This window comes from Erythrolamprus reginae, chromosome 1 (assembly GCF_031021105.1).
Source record: "Erythrolamprus reginae isolate rEryReg1 chromosome 1, rEryReg1.hap1, whole genome shotgun sequence".
NCBI classification, from domain to species: Eukaryota; Metazoa; Chordata; class Lepidosauria; order Squamata; family Dipsadidae; genus Erythrolamprus; species Erythrolamprus reginae.
In genome coordinates, this window is record NC_091950.1 from 65,312,117 (window position 1) to 65,334,859 (window position 22,743).

General features: G+C 36.3%; 1 protein-coding gene across 1 annotated transcript in view; it reads right to left on the bottom strand.

The window, feature by feature from the left end:
- Positions 1-22,743, bottom strand: part of NRXN3 (neurexin 3) — a 1,550,407-nt gene that overhangs the window by 1,075,653 nt on the left and 452,011 nt on the right. Inside the window, exons 5-6 of the mRNA XM_070753995.1 lie at positions 15,566-15,867; positions 8,057-8,218 (exon numbers count right to left, since the gene is read on the bottom strand). Coding sequence (XP_070610096.1) covers positions 8,057-8,218; positions 15,566-15,867 — 464 coding nt within the window. The remainder of the gene's footprint in view (positions 1-8,056; positions 8,219-15,565; positions 15,868-22,743) is intronic.

A 22,743-nucleotide genomic window follows, 5' to 3' on the forward strand; every position in this document is an offset into this window, starting at 1 on the left:
CACAGCTGGCTGAAAACATTACTGCCAGCCAGCCTGCCAGCTAGCCAGCCAAAAGTGACATAATAAGGCAATTGATTAACCGATTCTACAGTGGTTTTGCCAGCCTGATCCTGCAAAAAGCCCTCTAACCTAAATTTAAAGAACTTCTGCCAACAACTGCAAAATGGGAGCAAATTTATATAGTAGAGCTATGGACAGATGCGTTACAATATGCATGAGCACAAAGTACTTTTCCTTGCTTCATTATAGGAACTATGTTTTTGTAAGCTTCATACAGCTGCCTTGAAGGTGGTCTCCAAGAATCCCCACTTCCATTTGTATCTGTAGCCCCCTGATTCCCAACGTGGGGCCCACGCCCCAGAGGGGAGCAATTTCATTTTTAATGGGGGCAATTGGAACCTTGTTTAAACCTAGTTAATGGCCTTTTAGGCGTCCTCCGTATGAATAGTTCACTTTTTGAATAATAAGATTTGTTTATTTACTTATTATGTTTGTCGAACTAGTATAGAGTTAAAGTTTGTAATAATAATAATAATAATAATAATAATAATAATAATAATAATAATAATTTATTAGATTTGTATGCCGCCCCTCTCCGAAGACTCAGGGCGGCTCACAACAATAATAAAACAATATTACAATGAAACAAATCTAGTATTAAAAACATCTAAAACCCCATCATTTAAAACCATGCAGTACACGCATACCAAACATAAAATATAAAAAGCCTGGGGGAGGTGTCTCAGTTCCCCCATGCCTGGTGATACAGGTGGGTCTTAAGTAATTTGCAAAAGACAAGGAGGGTGGGGGCAGTTCTAATCTCTGGGGGGAGTTGGTTCCAGAGGGCCGGGGCCGCCACAGAGAAGGCTCTTACCCTGGGGCCTGCCAAACGACATTGTTTAGTCGACGGGACCTGGAGAAGGCCAACTCTGTGGGACTTTATCGGCCACTGGGATTCGTGCAGTAGAAAGCGATTCTGGAGGTATTCTGGTCCGATGCCATGTAGGGCTTTAAAGGTCATTACCAACACTTTGAATTAAAATAACAAAAGATAAAGAAGTCATAAAAAGGATTATAAGACAGAAGAACAAGGATGGTAGGCACAATAGTGCGCTTATGCATGTCAATTATATGTGATGGGGAGGAGGCCTCAGGATTTTAGAGATGCTTAGGTGGGACATGGCCAAAAAAGTGCTGTAACCACTTTCTTTGTTAGAAATTCTAACAGAGGTATTTCCTGTGCACGATAGTTGTGGATAATTTTCAAGTCAGTCAGTTGAATTTTGAAAAAGATGTAGCTATATAACATTTCAAAACTTGCTTAGATCTAACTAAAATGTGCCTTGGAATACTTTCCAAAGCCATAATTTAAATTCCTTCCTTCAGATTTTTATTTTATTCTGATTCCGATGACACACAAAATAATGTTTTATATTACTGTCACATGTCAAAATCAAACTTATACCAGGTTATTTTTTTTCTGTAATCACTGGATATTCTTCAGTTTTGAAACAGGAGCCTTTTTGTGTCTTAGGTCAGCAACAGAGGAATTGTATAATCTAATTGTGCCTCAGGCTACTTTGTAGACATTTTCAATGATATTTGATACTTATTTGAACACATTTGATAATATGTTCAATTATTGTTTTGAAAAAAATGAACAAAAGTGTGGAATCTGACTGGGTCAAAAGCAGAATTTTAATAGTTTTTCTAATAGTGCTTCTGAACTATAATCTTCCCTAAAAAGCAATTCCTCATCTGAGAGAAATAGGAAAGCTTTTAAAATAGACAATAGAGAATAATAAATAAAATAAATAATAATAAATAAAATAAATAATAATAAAATAGACAATAGAGAATAATAATAAAAAATTACACGGGATCCATTATTGTTTCACCTCAGCAAACAAGAATCTCAAAGACTCTTATCTTACACAGTTGGAAGAGATAAGTTGGATTTATTCTTGTTATACATTAGAAACCCCACAGATTAATCATATCAAGCATTTATAGTAGAAAAATTTAAACTGGGGCTTCTGTACTCACAACAATTTGAATAGTTATTGGCTTATCATTTGAAATAAGAACAACAATGAAATTTTGTTTCTGAGATTCAGACCAGTGATGGACAATTATTTACTGATAAAGATAAAGCATTTTACTCTGTTGGAAATATTAAGTAGTTGAAAATCATCAGGACATACATTAATTGAATGGACAATCTAACTGGCATAAAGTGAATATTTTTAAAAATATATTTTTTTCATATGTCAATACAAAATTTCTGAGCATATAATCATGTTATTATATCAATAAATAAATGCATGCATGCGAGTGCACGTACAGTGACATCTATGATCATGATTACTATCCTGTTATCTTTAAAACCCAAGCACCATACATGCTAATGCAAGGTATATCTATGTGTTATACTATTCATACAGCCTGTTTGTGATTTACATGCATGGTGACATAGACCTATGGATGCATTTATTATGCTTATTTCCTCACATAAATATTCGTCTGAGGTACACAAAATATTCAAAAGCATGTGCTTCACAAAGCATCCTGCTGTGTATAAACATTATTATTTTAATATGAAATATTAAAAGAGGAGTGTCCTCCAGAACGCTAACAAAGCTGATTCAAAGCTATCCCAAGTTGTATGTATGTTTATCCAGGTAAAGAGACTGCCAGAAATATAAAGTATTTGTGTGTGCATATGCATGCATGGTGGCTGACTTCAAAGCAGCAGTATAGCTACTTTAACTTTGAAGTGTGGCTACTTTAACTCTCCAGCAACTACTTTAGTTGCCATAATGTACTGTACTTTGTAAAGCAGCCATTCAGATACTTTGCAGAACACCTATAGTAACTCATTCAGCAGAAATTTTCCTCCATATTGTGATAGTGAACTAACTCATTTGTACTTGAAGTGGATGCTATTAGTGGCATTTTCTCCTTAAGCATATTCAGTTGAACGTTTGACCCACCTCATTTTGAAGATTCAAGGCAGCTATCAGTATTCCAAAACAAAACAGAGAAAATATTGAGCTGAATATCATTTAAAAGATGAAATATGAGGCACATACAACTCAGAAAAATCAAAAATTACTTCATACCAACACCTACCTATTAGTGGGGTTGTGCATATTTTTCTTCAATATGCAGTATTTTTTGCATGTTGGCATTTGGAGATATAGCACATTATACCAGCCTACAGTACCTTCAATATATTGGGTGGCACTGAACAAACTGAAGACTCATCTCCTGCTTTCAAAATTCTGAAACCAACTACAATATGAAGATTTTTTAACAAAAGTTTCTTGTTGCATAGATTGTGCTAATTTCTCCTATCAACCTCACCTTCCATGTTCAATAGGATATTGGTTCTATCTTTAAAAACACATATACCAGAAACTGCTATGACCTTTGGATTAAAAAAAATATATGAAAAGACTCTTTCGGGCAAGATAACTACAAATCTCAGCATAAACTGAAAGTTAAACGAAGGTTTAAGAGGTATTTCATCTGTACTGGATCATTAAAATGGGTAGGAAATCATTAAAATGGGTAGGATCATTAAAATGGGTAGGAAATCAGAAAGTATAAGAGGAACCAAGTCATCCATCGTAAAGTACTGGTAGATTGTTTTGGATTTGTTCAGTATCATTTCTGTGGGTTAAAATAAGTATCAATAACTTCAATGAAATTCTAGGGTTTTTAAAAAATAGTTTGAAAGTAAAATGGAAAGTTGTTTTCTGAGAATTGATAATTCTCAAGGAATGTTAAGCATATTGATATTCTCAAGGAAGGGAACACAGGGAAAAACTTAGCTATACATTAAAACATTTAAGTAGCAAAGGGCAGTGGCAAGACATTGACATCTGTCCCTTGCTATTGATGGGTCACTCCTTCTTGGCCCTGGGGTTCTCCGCAACTGCCCACATTGCAGGGAGGATAAGCCTATCCCAAAAGACAACCTCAGACGATTGTTGGAACCAATAGTAGTTCAGAGGGAACTTGGGGTTATTCCTGAGGCTGTGGTGCATGATTTGTCTAAGGCCTTAGTTGTCATCTGGAATGATTCATGGTTCACCTGAATAATACCATTGTGTGTGAGCTGCACAGGTTGAAGTGAGAGAATCTGAATGCACCAACCAATTTAGATCACTGGAACACACTCTACAAAGATACCTAAAAACTTTGCTTGGTGCAAAACGCAGAGGGCTGGATGCTCACATAAGTTGACTATTGAACAGGTTTTATATCTGTTTTCAGGCACATCATGAGATTCCTATTAATTTCCCAGCGGAATTTAAAATGCTGTTATTGATCTATAAAGACCTTTGTGGTTTGGCATCTAGCTATCTGCAGGACCAAATCTCCACACTAATGTCAGCCCAAAAACTATGCTTATGCTTATGCTGGGAGATGCACTGATTTCTACCATTTTCAAGAAAAGGGTAAAGCTTAGAAGCCCTGTTGTTTGCTAATAGGGCTGGCCTTCAGGAATGACCTCCAACTGAAGATTAATTTGTCTCCAGTGTGGTCTTCTGGAAACTGTGACTTATGATAAAAGCTAAATGCAAAGTGTTTCCAGTGGCTTTTGAAGTTTGAGGCATATATTTTGTGAGTTTTTAAAATATTTATTGTATTTTATATCTTGTTCAACTATTTTTATAAATCATTTGCCACAAACTTGTGATTATGGTAGCTAACAAATTAATAAAACCAAAGTGATGTTCTTTCAAATGCTTTTTCTCTGGTCTCACGATCACCTTCTTGAAATAATACATAGTTTCCAGCGGTAAAATCTACTTACCCTCCCTACCAGTTTAGAAGTATACTTTCTGTGCAGGCACTTGCGCCCTTCGTGCAGGTACTTTTTGAGCCACAGTCTGCTTGCACGGATTCTTTTCCACCCTCTGGGCATGTACAGAGAGCTTTGTGCATGTACAGAGGATTTAAAAAGAAAAAAGCTATGTCCAGGCAGGTGGATTGCCTTGCAGTGTCTTCACAACCAGTTCTCCCAACCACCGGCAGCCGCCACTACTGGTAGGCCCATACTGGACCAAACTGGTATCATTTCACCCCTGATGGTTACTTAACAGTAGGACTGCTTTCTTAGACATGCCAACATCTTTTACTCTGAAACATTGCTTTCAGCTGTGATAGATGATGGAGTTGAGAACAAACATGATTCAGGACTTTCTGCCAAGGTTATTGATTTTAACTGAGGAAACAGTTCTGTCCATTTTCCCCACTAAGGAGCAGGGAAACTATAAAGCCCCAAACATGGTCCCAAAACCTGCAGGTGCCAGTAATTCAAATAAACATAGAGCAATTAGCAAAATTAACACAGCTTTAAATAGCTTGGTTCACCAGATGCAGAGACATAGCAGGGTTCCATAAAATGAAAAGTTATTAGAAATTAAACCATTAATCATCTGTTCAAAGGCCTGGATGCAAAAACTGTTCAGTCTGAAATGGATGATTTTAAAAAATGGCATGGATTTAAAGGGGACAACTCAGTTGTTGCAAGTCTGGTTTTCAACCATAGCTTTGATTCAATTGTGAATGGGGGATTATGACCAGAATTCTTCCTTACTCCAGGCATGTGCAACTACTGAATCTCAGCAACTCAGGAGGGCTATTTCAGATATTGCCAAACTTCATCTATTTTTTTCAGATAGTTTGAATGATCTCATGCTGTAAAAAGACGTAGCTAGCCAGATGTACTATACATGAAGGTAGTGAGTGGTGGACTGTAAAGGCATTCAGATGATTGAAGATGTTAGTGGTGATTATAGTTCTACTTGTTACAGAGATGGAATAAAGGGGGATAGTAGCATTATTTCAATAATCAGGCATAGATGCAATCTTTGCCTAGATGTTTAAACAAGTTGTGCATCACTCCAAAAGTATATTAGATTCTTATTTTAACATTTTCACATCTATCCCTGCATCATTATTCTTTCAATATTTTCACATAGTTCATTGGTTGCTTTTCATCTTATTTTTTGAAACTTACAGTACATTCATTTTTCAATTGTACTCTTTGATGGACCTCTATCACTCATGTATAAATCTCTCTCTTCTTCCAGCATTTTTTCTTTGAGTTTCAAATATCATTTGCCAGGGGTGGGGGAGTATTTCATTCTACTCAAACAGGTAGGGCCTCCTTGTTTAACCTTTTTCACCCAACACTACAGTGGTACCTCCACTTAAGAACGCCTCTACATAAGAACTTTTCTAGATAAGAACCGAGTGTTCAAGATTTTTTTGCCTCTTCTTAAGAACAATTTTCTAGTTAAGAACCTGAGCCCAGAAAAATTTGTCAGTAAATTTGAGAGCGGCACGAAGGCCCAGCCAGTTTCCTGCCATTTCCCCTTTAATCCCAGCCATCTCGGGCTTTTCTGGGCTGCCAGAGGAGCCTTTTGGTGGCGCTTAAGAAGGCTTTGGCAGTCTAGAGCAAACAAAGCATTTTCCTTTCTTTGGGCACTTGGAGAGGGAATAAACCTCTGCCGGTGCCCCGAGAAAAAAAACACTCCCTTTGCTCTGGGCAGCCCAGACCGAACAGAGCGTTTTCCTTTATCTGGGCGCCGCGTCAGAGTCCCTTTTTTTTAAGCCTTAAAGTTTTGGATTTTTTTCCCCCTCTCATCTCACCTTCTTCCTTCGGCAGTGACTCTCCTCCTCCTCTTCTTCCTCCACCTCCTCCCACCCAAATTCCAAACTTTTATTTCTTTCCTAATGGGTTTGCACGCATTATTTGCTTTTATATTGATTCCTATGGGAAAAATTGCTTCTACTTAAGAACGTTTCTATTTAAGAACCTGGTCACGGAACAAATTAAGTTCTTAAGTAGAGGTACCACTGTATTTTTAAAAAAATTCTATGAAAATTGTTGTGCCTTTTTCATCTTGTTCTCTTTCACAACATTGTTTGCAACTTTCAGGAATTTTTTTCTCACTAAAACATCCCCCATGTTCCCCTATACTGTATATCAGTAATTCATTTCTAAAACAAACCAACTTTCATCACTTTCCAAGCCATATTCTATCATAAACATCCAACTTTCTTCCTTCCTTGCCTCAATTAAATCTTATCCCAATATTACAGGTGAATTCTTCTTCGCCATCATTCTTGCTGATTTAACTGCTGTTATTGAAACTGTAAATCTTCTGTGAAGCAGGTTTCACTAAGGAACCCACTTTATTTAATACATTATTTATCTAATGTCATTTACAGAGACCTTAGCCAGCCCAATGCATACCCCATTCCATTTCCTCTCATTTTCAGAATAGTTAACATTTTCTAGTCAAACAGAAATTTCTTTAGTGTGTTTTTCTTCAACATTATTATATTTCTGCAAACCTCAAGGTTTCTCTGAGATTGCCAGCATTGTCAGTACTATGTACCACACTGGTTGGGATTATCAATATATGAACTAACCAGCAATGTATGTTTGGAGGAAATAGTATAATGTTACTTTAAGGGCTAGGCTTCAATTAGCCATATAAGGGAGACAGATATGTTGCTCTCTCTTGCATTGTATTGGATTGTAATGTGTTGTTGGTTGTTGGTAGCTATTGCAGTTAGTCTTGATAATGCTTGCTATATAGCTGTGTGCTAATATTGCTATGTGCTAATAATGTACTATATTGCTGTGTGCTAAATGTTGGTCTATGGAATGTATTATGGTATTGTATGGAATAATTAATGGACTGTATATGCTTGTTAGTCTATTGTATACATTATGAACAATATTTATACCTTTACTATATTGGTCTGTGTTATTGGCTGAACAACCACAACTGCCACATATACTCTGTTCGGTATTCTAACATTGGGTATAAGCCCAGTATGGATTGCTAACAAGTATCCTTTCCTCTTACATGTGAAAGATTCATTCAGCTGTATGAGGACAGGTTAAGTTTGCCAACGGTATATAGAGTGTGGTATTCAGTTTTTTTAAAAAAGATGAATGGCAGACAAAGAAGTTATTTAATAAAGAATACCAAGCAAGATAATACTGTTGATTTGAAACATTTACCTCCTTCAGACAACCCATGAAGTTATTGCTGATAGGAGATCCAGGTAAATCAGCTGTACTGGGACTTCCACCAACGTAGAAGAAGTCATCTGATCCAAGCATGGTATAATCCTCTTGTGTGTAGCCAGTAGTGGTGAGGATTCCATCCACAGAGATTGTCACCTGTTTAAAGGATGCAATGGACAAAACAAAAAGAAAAAAAGAAAAACAAAATTCCCAGCAATGATCTTACGGTTCTTATAAGAGCAAGTCCTCTCCCTATTTTTATAAAACTTTTAGGATAGGTTTTGCAGATCTTTGTTGATTCATTGCAGCTCAGTTCCATTTTCTGGTCTGCTTTTTGTCCCTCCATTCCAAGTCCTTAATCACCTGCATTGCTAGTTCAACTTTGCTACTGCCAAAAACATAAGCTATTCTACCTGCCATTGATGGCTTCCATTTAATAAGGCCAGAAAATGGAGCAATTGGTGGACGGGAGCGCTTATCTGAGCTGATAGTATGATTTATTAGCCCTTATTGATAGTGATTATTGTTAGTTATGACTGTTAGCAAAGACACTAATGATGAAGTTGATATATTTGATTTTGCTTCTTTGTATTTATTTGGCTCACAGCACACAAATGAACATGCATTCAGGGAAGGGAGGAAGGAAAGGGATCTCACTTTCAATACATTATGGAATGAACATGCTATGTGCCTACAAAGACACCCACCACCACCCAGTACTGCAACTTAAAAAGAAAAAAGAAAAGAGTACAATTATTTTAAAAAAATCAGGATTTTAAAAAATGAAAGAAAGAAGTCAACCATACACCAACAAAAATGAAAAATACAAAGTGAATTTGAAAACAAGAGAAAAAAAATTGGCAAACGTGCTCACACTCTCTACTTCAGCACACCCATGCCACTGGTTTTTTTTTTTCAAAATCCAGAAGGACAGAGATATTTTTTTTTTCACACTTGCATGCATTCTTTTTAAAAAAACAAAAATGAAACCATAAACTATAAAAGGAGAAAAACAATGCTTGAAAGAAAGGAAGACTAAATTTTAAAAATCTAAAAATAGTCCAAACCCCATAATTCATGGAGAGCAATGGAAAACAGAAGGTGGGGGGCAGGATAGGAAGGTTGTGAAAATGATATATGTATGTGATTTAAAAGTTAGATTAGTGATTTGGTGGACAGATGGAGAGAGATAACTGCAGTATGGTGTTTGGGAAAGGAGGTAGGGATTAACCAGACATAGACATGCCATGCAAGCGTATATATTGCCCTGAACCAAACAACTGGCTGAGCTTCTGTTGGTTATGGCTGGTGGCATTTCAAAAAGACAGAGAAAGAATATGTGTGGAGGCTGGCCTGATGAAGAGGTTAAGATGGAGTGAGAAAAAAAGAGGGAAGTTTGGCCCAGTTTTGCCTACAACTGTTGTTAGAACAAAAAAAAAGAAAGAAAAAATGAAGGAGAAAAAACTGGGCTCACAACATGGTAGTTGAGTTAAAAACCTTCAGAAAAAACAGAAAAAGAAAGTTTCACCTCCCCAAACTTAAAAAAAGGTGGGGGGACTAAAAGAAAGAAAGAAAAGGGATTAGCAAAATATTGACAAAAATACAATTAAAAAATCTTTTAAAATAGATAAAGTGAAGAAGCCAGCGAAAGAGATAATTAAATCCCATTTCCAGGACTATTGTATTTATTTTCCTTTGTTTTTGTCTTATGGAAAATATATAGAAATACAAATAGGGAGAAAAGGTAACTATAGCAAAATCAAAACAAGAAGAAGAAGAAAGTGAAGGTAAGTTCAAAGCGGAAGAAAAATAGGGGGGGTGGGAGATGGAGAGGGAAAGGAAGATAACACACGGCAAACCCAAAAAAAGAGACAATAAGAATGATATCTACCAGACAATGTAGTTTGTTTACCATAGCGTGTCCAATGCCTGAGTGCTTTGCGGAAAAGGGGGAAGAAAGGAAATTAAAAAATTGTGAACAGAACGATTGTTAATTAAAATAACCAAAAGCAAAGATGAGTCGTTAGGGTGTTAGTACATTAGTCGGTTAGTAAAAATGACACATTGCATGAATGGTCTAGTGTTAGTTTTTCAAAAAAAGGCATGGGGTGCCCGACACACACAGAGTGAAAAAGAGGACAGCATGAACAGGACTATCTGGGAACCATGCCATAGAGATTGCTAGGAGGAAGGGAGATGCCTGCCCTTCCCATTCTTATGCTATTAATTACCCATCCCACTCTCAGAAACAAGGGATATTTTCTCTAAAACCCGAGTAGAATTTGAAGGCTGCAAACAATACTTATTTTTCAAGTGAAAATCAAATATGTATTTGCCCTCTGTACTTCTCTACTCACATAAATAATGGCAAACCATTACGAGTGATTTTAACCATTCTGTCCCACTTCCCAATTCATTTCAAACTCCTTTTGGAGTTCCATTCAATACTACCCTCTGGTATGGCTCAGATATTCTAACCAACTCAACCTATCTCTTGAGTATAGGCAATTGCTTGACAATTCATATGCATCCACCAATTCCCAGGGTTTTTTTTCTTTCTTTACGGTAGTTGAACTTTCAGGAAAGACATACTGAATATAAAAGTCCGAACTAACAGACAACATGTAGCTCACCTGCAATATTCAGGAAAGTGGGGAGAAGTTTCCCTAATTGAAGGAGGCATGAAGATTGCTTGCAGCAGGCATTTTGGATTGAATGGAAAAAGGTTCACATAATTTAACATGTCATTTGAGGAAAGACTTGTCTTTCTTGCCCATGGATAGTTTTATAACTGATTTCCAAACTGCTAAGTTTGGTGATGCTTATTTGTTTGAAGGACTTCAAAGAAATATTTAATTAGTAGTATTTAGAGGTGTTACCAACATGGGGAAACATATGCTGATAACTGAGTTTTTAGTTCTACTGGTTTCCAGTAGGTGCTGGAATTCTTCAATTATGCAAATTTGAGAGAGAAGGGTTTGATGTCTTTTTTGAAACACCAAAATTAGGGTAATTCCCTGTAATGTGCACATTTACCTCATCAAATAGATTTTACAGTTTTCATTTTGTTTTATCATTTTTACAGTCTTTCAATAGCCTAGTAAACATATTTGAATAGAGATGCACAAGGACAAAAAATATATATCTGCAGCGAGTCTAAAATTTATTTGAAAAAAAATGCTGCAGTTGTGAAATTAAGTTCCACATTGTTTGAAGCGATTGTGGGTTGCATGAGATTGGACCAGTAAGGTTGTTCTGTTCAACCTCCTGCTCAGATAAATTTAAATGTTATAATTTCAAATAAATTTGTCTTTGTTTCAGGTTTATTTATGCTATGTTGTTATATTTTATTATTTGAAGTTAATAATATAAATATGCATCCTTAAATACCATTTTGATGAATAGACAAAAGCAATAACAATTATTAGTAGGATCTGTTCTCTTTTGATAACAATAGCACTTAGACTTATATACCTCTTCACAGGACTTCACAGCCCCCTGTAAGTGGTTTTACAGTCAGCATACTGCCCCCAACAATCTGGGTCCTCATTTTACACACCTCAGAATGATGGAATGCTGAGTCAACCTTGAGCCTGATGAGATTTGAACTGCCAAATTACAGGCAGGCAGCAGAAGTAGCCTGCAGTTCTGAATTCTAACCACTGTGCCGCTGCAACTCATGTATGTGTTGTTTTTTAAATTGCCATTGTGGATTTTGGTCTCAAAATCAAATCAAAACAATATGTAACAGAAAGATATTACAGCAGCAATGTCAGTGCTATTTTCATATTCTTCTATTTTTGATCATGAAAATTATTATTTTAAAAAGCCTTTCATAACATGCTGAAAGCATGACTGAGAAGCATGGCACATAGAATTTGTACCATTTCCTTTGCTTTATATATTATTTGGATCTGCATATTTAAGTATATCTACAGGAAAGATAAATAATATTATCAACCTTTTTCTGAAAGTGCTGGTGAAAAATATTTATCCTTTCTCAATTCTACCATTAAGACAAGCATTTTTTGTGAAAATAACCATATAGTAAATTTACTGGGACACAAACTACTTTGAATTAAGTTAATGTATAGTAATTTCACTATGCGACAAAATGTTATTTTAAAAAAACTGTATATGCTTTTTTAAAAAATGAATGTATAGCTGTTATTTTATAAGTTTATGGTGTCAGGCTATATGGACAAAAATAGAAAATTTGAATTATAAGAGAGACAAACATTTATGCTTGCTCATAGAAAACCTGCATTGGTTTTTCTAATTGAAAAGTATTTCATAATATGTTAATTTTAATGTGTTCCATGAAGCATTTCTTGATAGAGAAAAAATTCTATTATTCAACAAAAATGTTATTTCATTCTGTTATATTTGTATGTTGTCTGAATAGTATAGGAAAGCAACAACAAATACCTATTTTTTTAAAAAAAAAACTGCTGTAAATTCTATATTACCAGATCCTCTGTCAGTATTTTGAATAGGCAACTGGGTTATAACTAGAAATGTCAGTTTTAGTTTGGATTTTGCCCATCGTTAAATAAAATTATCTCCTATTTACAGAAAAATAATACACCATTCACTAAAATGGTTATTAAATTGAAAGAGAACATAAAAGAACAACCATTATAAAATGTAAGTTTGTGGTGGATAAAAATACTTGTGAAAGAAACATGGATAAAATGAATTAAAAGTTATAGTTTAAAATTATATTTTGAGGATGACCATTTCCAGACAATGAGAAAGTTTAAATGAAATAAGATAATTAGTCCAAGGGAAATAATTTCTACCTTAAGATGTAGTGCTGTAGTCCAATGTTCCTTTAACCAGAATTTGACCTCATACCATACTATTGTTATGATTATGTAAACATGCCTGTTATTTAGAAATAAACATTTGTGATCCTCTGGAACAAAATGACACAAATGCATTTTTTTTAAAAAAAATAAACCTGGAAATATATATATAGGCAAATTAAATTAAACTGCTCTAAATGAAACTAAATTTTAATATATAACAAAGACTACTTTGAAGTTATAATGAGACTTACTAATCAAACCATATGGTAAAAAGGGAATCTAGAAAAGCAGTATTGTTGATGTTCCTCAAGATGCAAAATTAAGTGTTCTGGTTTCAAAGATACCTCAAAACAGGCAAATAGTTCTTAATATCTAACTGCCAAAAATAATGGATCAAAAGGTATACTAAAGTGTAATTTTTCTAGTTGATAAACTAAGGAAAACAGTGAGCTGATTTTGTGAACCTCTAAATAAAGGAAATAAATAAATAAATGAATGTGAAATCAGAAAAGTTAAATTAAATAAAGTAAAACTAATGTCTTTGAATTGTAGCACTAGAGAAAAAGGCTGATGATAAACCTTGGTGTAATCATTTTATATTAAATGAAATAATACCAGGGGCAAAAGTCACTGGAGAAGGTCATGATGTTTGGGAGAAAAAAAATAAAATAATAATAATAAAGGACAGAAAAAGCAAGGTTGCTAGATGCTATTTCTGCTATTACAAATGTGAGCTTGCAAGAATGTATACAAGCAGTTAGTGACAGACAATCTTAGTTAAAAGTTGTTTGTTTATTTATTTAAATTTATAGGCCGCCCTTCTCCTAATATTAAGTAATTTAAGCCCTGGAAGTCATTCAATGACTGAACAGCAGCAAATTAGATTTAGAATGCCAGGAATATTCAAATATATGCAACATTTACATTTTTGCTTGCTGTCACCAATGTCTTGGTCACCTCTTGTTTGGCCCCATAAAGTTCAGCTAATCCATTATGTAACAGATCAAGCAGTGAGTTTTCCCACTATTCTTCAGCAGTTCAAGACACTGGTTGTCAACTTTAAGGCATTTGTAGAACTGCTAGTTTAAGTGGCTTTTGGCAATCTCTTAAGAATTAAGAGAAGTGCCCTTCCAGATCCTGGCCCTAAGAAGCGCTGTCTGCAGTAAGTATGTGGTTGGCCCATCTTCTTTATTGCTCTCTTAAACAGAATAGAATTCCTGTGAAAGATAAATTGGCTCCAATTCTTATGGCCTTTTAAAAAAACCCATTCTCTAAAATGACTACTGATATGAAAATTCAGGGGGGGGGGGAGATGCCCAAAATTTATTGGGGGGGGGAGAGAAGAGAGAAAATTATTTTCCTACAGCTTGACAGTGATTGTTAACGTCCTCACAAGGATCATTCTTTTCTATTATTATAGAAATTCCTTAAGTTAGCTTTTCCATCCCATAAAAGTATGAAATGATTGGTTTTAATATGTGCAAGTAAAATAAATAAGCAATAGTTTGCTTAAATCAACGAGCGTTTGAATGTAAAAAAGTTAAAATATCTATTTGAGAGAATCATGGGTGACAAACTACACATTTACAAACCAGTAAGAACTAAAAGGGGCATATGTGCAATAGAACATTTATTTGTTATGCTGCAAATGGTCCCAGGGGACTTAATATATTTCACCAGCTTTCAGAAGGAAGGTTATTTATATTCATCTGTACCTATTAAAGCTTAAGTATACATTTTAGGAAACAGGGAAGTCTGGGTATCTATATAAAAATATTATCAAAGAAATAATAAATTGAGTTATAAAAGGGCAAAAATATTAATAATAAAGGTATGTGGAAGGGGATCTTCAAAGAAGCATTCCTCGTCTATGTAGTCGTCACAGGGAAAGATGGATAGAGACAAAAGCAGACGTAGCATAGCTTCATAATGAAAATCAAAGCAAAGAAATAAGATTTGGAAAAAGTACGGCCAGTATCAGGAGCATAAGGTTAAAATAAGTACCTCACATACAAAAGAAAAATAGAGAGAAACAAAAAAAACAAAGACTATTATCAGCCCAATCCACTAAAAAAATCCAGCCCCCACAAATCCTCTTGAAATGATCTTACTCAGATATCATTCTCGGGTATGAGCAGCAATACAGTTTGTCATTCATCACAAAAGGTTTGTGCAAAAGAAAGTCCAAGTGAATCCGGCCCATTACAGAATTAAAGTAATGATATTATGGAAATGGTTAAATCAATTACCAGGACATAAAGGAGAAAAAGAAAGTGGATAAAGCTGCTGCAGAAAATACTTTCCATTCCTACTGTAATTAAATGCAACAAAAATATTACTGATAAGATTGAAATGTAATTAAGGAAATAAGAAAAAAAGAAAAAAGAAAAAGAAGGGGGAAGTGCAGAGGAAAAGTGAGATAAAAGTGAAGTTGTCACAAAATATAGTGTTAAAATAAATTGGAGATGGGAGGAAAGGTAGAAAATTATCAAGTGGAAATGAAGTTATTGCAATGAGGCCAAGTCATAGTAAATGAATGAGCACTTGTTTTCCCTGAAATTGCTAAAGGGTAGCTGCTCTCCCACTCCAAATAGATATATACATTTTTCATCTTCCTTCTAGCTATTAATTTACTGTTATGTTTATTCACTACATCAGAACTTTACCACAGTTCTCTTCCTTTCCTCATTACCTGCCGCAGGTTGCGAGTCACTTTTACGTTGTGCCATTGGTTGTCATTAAATTTGCCACTGACTGGCTCCACAATGGCTTCAAAGGCTCCAGATCCCAAGTTAATGATCAGTGAGACGGCGCCATCTTTCAGAGCCAGGTTGACATAATCAGCCGACTTGCCCGTGTGCAGAATAAGGCCGTTGCGCTGCCATGTCTTGAAGGACAGTGTGATTTCATCACTGCTGCTTTGAATGGGGTTCTGCGAGAGGTCATAACACAGGTATTCGGAGCCACGGAAAGTGGCTACGTTCTCATCTCTTGCTGCAGAAAGACAAAAAAAAAATGCAGAAGACTGGTCAGCTTTGTTTTAAGAAGAAATAACATTCACTTTGCTCCACTGAAATAGATATTCCTGAATCAGGGTTATTTTTGTTCTTGTTTTGCATCTATTTACAGTCAAAACAGGGATAAGGCACTTAGTGAAACCGTAAGCTTGTACTGCCTCTGGACAAATATTACTTCTTACAGCACAGGAATGTGACCTCTGATATAGCCATCAGCATTTATATCAAACCTTCCAATCAGGTAATGCTTTTAATGTCAGAGCACAGTTTAAAGCCTTATTTTCCTGGCTTATTCAAAAGAGGAGTGTAATTTTGGAAGCGAGATTAGATTTAGGAATGAAACTGATAAACTGTATTGGAAACACCAGACCCAAAAGATTGGAGCATTTATTTTTACTTGATTAGGGAGATAAATTAATATAGTACATAAAACTGAGCAGATAGAAGGATGACCAATTAGAGGAATTAATCAAACAAAATGTTCAGAGAATTAACATGCAATGAACTCAAACCATCAAAGGCAAATATGTGAGTCTAACATCTATTTTAACAGCTTATTTAAAATTCTCCTAATTTCCTTTATTTCATTATCATTATCTCTTTATTTCATCATATGTAACATACTGAATAAAGGTGGGGTATTTTCAATCTTGTTGTAAAGTTGGCAGCATTTACAATTTCCAATAAATATTTTTATTGATTTTGGCAAATTGCTCTTAAATGTATTGATAACTAAAGATCAATTATCTTGACAGATTTGTTTCTGGGTTTCATTCATTGACAAAATAGCATACAGAAACCAATAAATATAAGATATAATATATCATTGGGAGTTACCTTGAAAAAGATATCTCAGAAAAAACTCAGAAAAGAGAAAGCATATATAAATGTACACATTTCTAAATCAATGACTTTTCTAGAGTTTCAAAACTATATGTATGTATATATTTATTTATTTATTTGTTTGTTTGTTTGTTTGTTTGTTTGTTTATTTATTTATTCAATTTCTGTAGTTGCCCACCACATTATATGCAGCTTACAATTATAAAATTATAAAACAATTTTAAAAACATTAAATTACTAAAACATCTACAAAATAAATAAGTACATCGAATCCAAGGGAGAAGTCAAACAAGTCACCAGATTCAAGTTCTTTCGTCCCATTAGAGATCTGATTCCAGCCCACCTTGAATTCCATTGACTCTTATCAAAGCATTAATTTTCTTTAGCCATTAGTAGTTCTGATTCTGGTAGACAGCATAAGCTTGCAATAAATGTAATATTCATTTGAAGATTTCCTGATTTCTCAGGCTTGACATGCAAACAACATTTGTGACGATTAATTGACTAATAGAAAAATCAAGTAATGGGGCACTTAAGACATTCAAAGCCCCAGATACATACAGGTAAAACTCAAAAAATTAGAATACAATGCAAAAGTTCATTTATTTCAGTAATGAAACTTAAAAGGTGAAACATAATATATGAGAGAGACTCATTACACGCAAGGCAAGATAGTTCAAGCCATGATTTGTCATAATTGTGATGATTATGGCATACAGCTCATGGAAACCCCAAATCTGCCATCTCAGAAAATTAGAATATTACATGCAATCAATAAAACAAGGATTGTACATAAAACAATATCGGACCTCTGAAAAGTGTAAGCCTGCATATGTATTAAGTGCTTGGTTTGGGTACACTTTTTCAGCACTTACTGCCTCAATACGGCATGGCATGGAAGCTATCAGCCTGTGGCACTGCTGAAGTGCTATAAAAGACCAGGATGCTTCAATAGCAGCCTTCAACTCTTCTGCATTGTTCAGTCTCATGTCTCTCATTTTCCTCTTGGCAACGCTCCATAGATTCTCTATGGGGTTTAGATCAGGTGAGTTTGCTGGCCAATCAAGCACATTAATCCCACAGTCATTGAAACAAGTTTTGGTGCTTTTGGTAGTGTGGGCAATACCAGGTCCAGCTGGAAAATGAAGTCAGCATCCCCATAAAGCTCATCTGTAGAAGGAAGCATGCAGTGTTCCAAAATCTCCTGGTAGACAGCTGCATTGACCTTGGACTTAATGAAGCACAGTGGACCAACACCAGTAGATGACATGGCTCCCCAAATCAACACAGACTGTCCACATGCTGGACTTCAAGCATCTTGCAGTGTGTGCATCTCCATTCCTCCTCCATTCTCTGAGTCCTTGGTTTCCAAATGAGATGCAAAAGTTTCTATTTTTTCGAGTTTCACCTGTAGCTAGCTATTGATTTGTTTGTTTGTTTGTTTGTTTGTTTGTTGATTGATTGATTGATTGATTGATTGATTGTTAGAGTTGGAAGGGACCATGCGGGTCATCAAGTCCAACCCCCTGCCTAAGCAGGAACGCTATAGCATCCTAGCCAAATGGCAGTCCAATTTCCTCTTAAAAATGTCCATAGTATTGGAGTTCACAACGTCCAGTGGGAGGTTGTTCCACTGGTTGATCGTTCTGACCCTCAGGAAGTTCTTCCTTATTTCCAGGTTGAATCTCTCCTTGGTCAGCTTCCAGCTGTTGTTCCTCGTCCGGCCCTCCGGTACCCTGGAGAATAAAGTGATCCCCTCCTCTCTGTGGCAACCCCTCGTATACCTGTAAACTGCTATCATGTCTGCTCTGGCCTCAGCTATGTTTTAAAACTTTTCGAAAAGCTAACAGGGTTAGGCCAGGAGTGACAGTGAGCCTTGCAGTCCAGAAATCAAAGTAATTGGAGTTCTAGTCAAAGTTGTGCAAGGTTCTCCTAAGTATAGATGCAGTGATGGGCTCCTACGGGAACGGTCAGGAACGCAGTTCCAGTAGCAAAATTTGGAGCTCCACCCCAGGGCACCCTATTTGCACTGAAAGATGTTGAAACAAAATACATAAGCCACACTCACAGTGTGGTAGTAAAAATTTTGGTAGCCCATCATTGTATAGATGCCACTTTCTCTTCAAGCAGAAACTTTATTGTGAACTGGATCTGTTTGGTCTAGTGCTATCCCATCCAGAGTTAGAGATGGAAGAACTTTATCTTCAGGAGGGCCAAACCTTACAGCTAGTCCATGTTGCTAATATTGAGTCAGAGCCCATTTTGCCCCAAAAACTCCCAAACAACCTCCAAATACTTGAATAGGACAACCATAGCATCACTGAGGGGGCCTGGATGCAATGGCCTCATGCAAATGTTAAATTGAAGGGGATAAAGATATAGCCCTGAGACACCTTACAAACTAAGGGCCACAACCTGGATCTCTCCCAAGCTATTAACATTGACTGAAACCGATTTTGGAAGAAGGAGGAGAGTCAGCACAATACAGTGCCACTCATTCCCAACTCCTACAGCAGGCCTAGAAGGATTGCACGGTCAATGGTATCAAAAACTGACTCTACATTTCTCTGCATGTAATGTATATACAGGCATGACTATATTGCTTATCAGATATGAGGCAAGGGGTGAGCCATCCACAGTATCAACATTTCATTGAGCAAGGGCTGGCAAGTGACAACCCAGGAGGAGCAGTAAAGGAATAGGACATTTCTAATTCTAATTGGTTGAGCTCAGAAGGAGGCCACTCAACATATGCTGTCAACAATGTTGGATCCAAAGTAGGTTAATTGCAATCAAGCTCTTTTCAGCTGAAAAATATGGGACTTATATAAGCTATGATAAGTTATCCCAACTCTATGGGATAGATAATAAAAAGTGCATTAAAATAGTTGTGACGCATTAGCTAAAACAGATTCCCTAGGCACATTTTATGGGCTGCGACACCCAAACTGTTTGGTTGGTATAATAGTCAGAAAACTTTATTTGGATAGGAAACAATGATCATACATTTTTAAAATAATCAGCTATGATTTTTTTTAAAAAAAGTCTGATTTTGTGAGCTGGGTTTTGGGATGATATAAATATAATCAGGAGTGAGCTTCAAAAATTTTAGCAAGGAGTTCTCTGTCCAGTTGCTGGCTGGTGGGTGTGGCCTAGTCAGCCTCCTGTACCAGATGGGAGTTGTTTTTGCCCTCCCTGGACCGCAGATGCTTTCCTCAAGCCTCTGGGAGGGCAAAAACAGCCTTCCCAAGCTCTGGAGGCCTTCTGGAGGCCGGAAATAGGCCCATTTCTATTCTTCCTGAACTTCTGGTAGGTCAGTTTTTGCCCTCCCTAAGCCTCTGCATGCACTCTGCACTTACCTGCATCCAAAATGGGCAGAGTGGGGACTCCTGGGAAGGTCAGGAGTGGCAGGGCCAGTCAGGAGTGGGATTTTTGGGTTCTCCAAACCACACAGAATGTTAGCTAGGGGTTCTCCTGAACCTCTGCGAACTCCCAGCAGCCCAACCCCTGGTTATAATGGTTTTGACTCTCTTTTGAAAATTAATTTAGCTGCTCTGAGTTCTTGGAGAAGGGCGGCATACAAATCTAATAAATAAATAATAATTTCAAAACAGTGGAGAACTTCCATTTGATTCTAAGGCCTTTCCACAGTGATGTTTCATATATCTTGTATGTGTGTTTGTAGGCACGTGTACACACGTATACACACACACACACACACACACACACACACACTTATTTGAACTATGCAAGAACACTTGGCAAAGTAATAGATAATACTCCTGGGAAAGGAAATGGTATGAACAAAAATCAAAACCCAGAAGTAGGCAAATATAAGGTAATTGGCAGCTTGCCGCTGCTCCACTCACTGCCATTCACCCCCGCGTGTCTCTTGCACCAGCTCCCCCCACCGTCCACTCTGCCACGTCGCTGCCCATCGCCTTTTGCTTCCCTCGCTGCCGTTCACCCCTGCATGCCTCTCGTGCCAGCTCCCCCTGCCTGCTCTGCCATGCTTCTGCCTGCCATGTCAGGCTGCAAGTGGCCCACCCTTCCCTTCCCTTACTCTGGCACGTGACCTTCTGCAGAGGCGCCGAGAGCATGGCATGGTTAGCAGGTACATGTGCAGCAGCTGAAATATTGCACGTGGACATCATTCCAGCAACAAAAATTGCCAGTTTCTTTGCTTCTGTGCATGCGCGACAGCAAAACCCTGGTAATTTTTGCTGCTGGAATTGCTCCGGTTGTGCCCGGCAGCAACGGAGCAAGGCTACGCACTCCATTGCCACCGCCGGAACAGTGTTTCTCCCTGTTCTGGGTCCTGCCCATCCCTACTTTCTACTGTCTTAACTACATGACCACTGAGTTCTTTAGATATTGATACATATCGAATAAATGTTCTATACACTGTTGAAAACTTGATCTAATAGTTTGAGTTGACTTTGAATTCCACAAATTTGGAATTTGTGTAGTGGTGATAAAATAGTGCAATAGTGTGGAGAGGGGTGGCATACTAATCTAATAAATAAATAAATAAATGAATGAATGAATGAATGAATGAATGAATAAATGAATAAATAAATAAATAAATAATAGTGCAAATATAAAAGTAAAGTTAATTATTTCAGTAGCATAGCCCTAAGTTTTATCATATCATCCAAAGCAACAATAAAATATTGCACATCAATATCTTCTAAACTTTGGTAATGTCATAGTTAATAAAGACTGAATTACACTTAATGCAACCTCAACATCCCACAGCAACAAAGAGTATAAAGGCCTGTATTAGCATGCAACAATTGTGTCAGAAGAATTGCTGACAACAATTGTATTTCCATGGCAACAAAAGTTAAAGGTTTTATAGTGCAATTTCTGCAATATAAATATCTGGTCTCTGCACTTTCTTTTGATCTAAAGAAAAGGAATGTATAATTTTGGTCAGATATGCACTCTATATATCTACAGAGACATCTGATCAAATAGCTGCATTCTGAGGTCAGTGTTAAATGGAGTTACAATAGTTAAGGTACTGTAGATCACTTCAATAAAGAATTTCTGAAGCATTTAAGAAATTGGGGTTAGGGAAAGCAAACATAAGTTCAATGTAACTTATATTTATAGGGTCATTACTTCAACTCATTTGTATAGAATTTAAAATAACTCATTCAATGTAATAATAATAATAATATGAAAGTTCATTTATTAATTTTAATAATAATTGAAGTTAATGCTCAGTCCAGAGACAACACTATGCAAAGCATTCCAAAGGGCATTTTCAAGATTTTTTATGTTTCATAATGCACAATTCCTAAAACTATTAAAGGAACTTTTTAAAGGTTGACATGACCAGTCTGACGGCTTTCCCGGACTGAATCTGTGATGTACATGCCAAATCTTCTGGAGGATATAGCTACTTGAACATTTCAGTAAGGAATGCTTTGCCTATCTTATTTATTTTATTATATTATATTTATTAGATTTCTTTAGCTGAAATAATAGCCAAGTAGTTTGTGAAACATTTCTTTGCAATACTTTATATCTAAATGTAATACTCTATTAGGTGTATTATAAAACATACACTATAACGATGTTTCATATTCCTATGTAGAAAGTAGACTAGACTAGAGTAGAGTAGCCAAGTGTGAAATGGGTACACAAAGAATTTGTCTCCGATACATAAGCTCTTAGTCTACATATAAATAAATCATAAATCATAGGGTGTCCTTCTAGCAAACATGAATTGAATTGTGCTGTTAGCATCTAGCTACCAATGGTTTCATACCCCAGTTTTTCCATTGAAAAATTACAATAAGGATGTTTAAATTGGCCATTATGACAAACAAGCATTTCCCGACTGAAGAGATAGAAATTGGACAAAATGGCTAGAAAAGACTAAATTATCTGGTTAGGAAACAATATAGTTGACAGAGGTATTGACAAGCAGAGTCAAACAAAAGCAATATCCCAATGCATACTCCCTGCCAACATGATGCAAGATCTGTTTTTGTACATG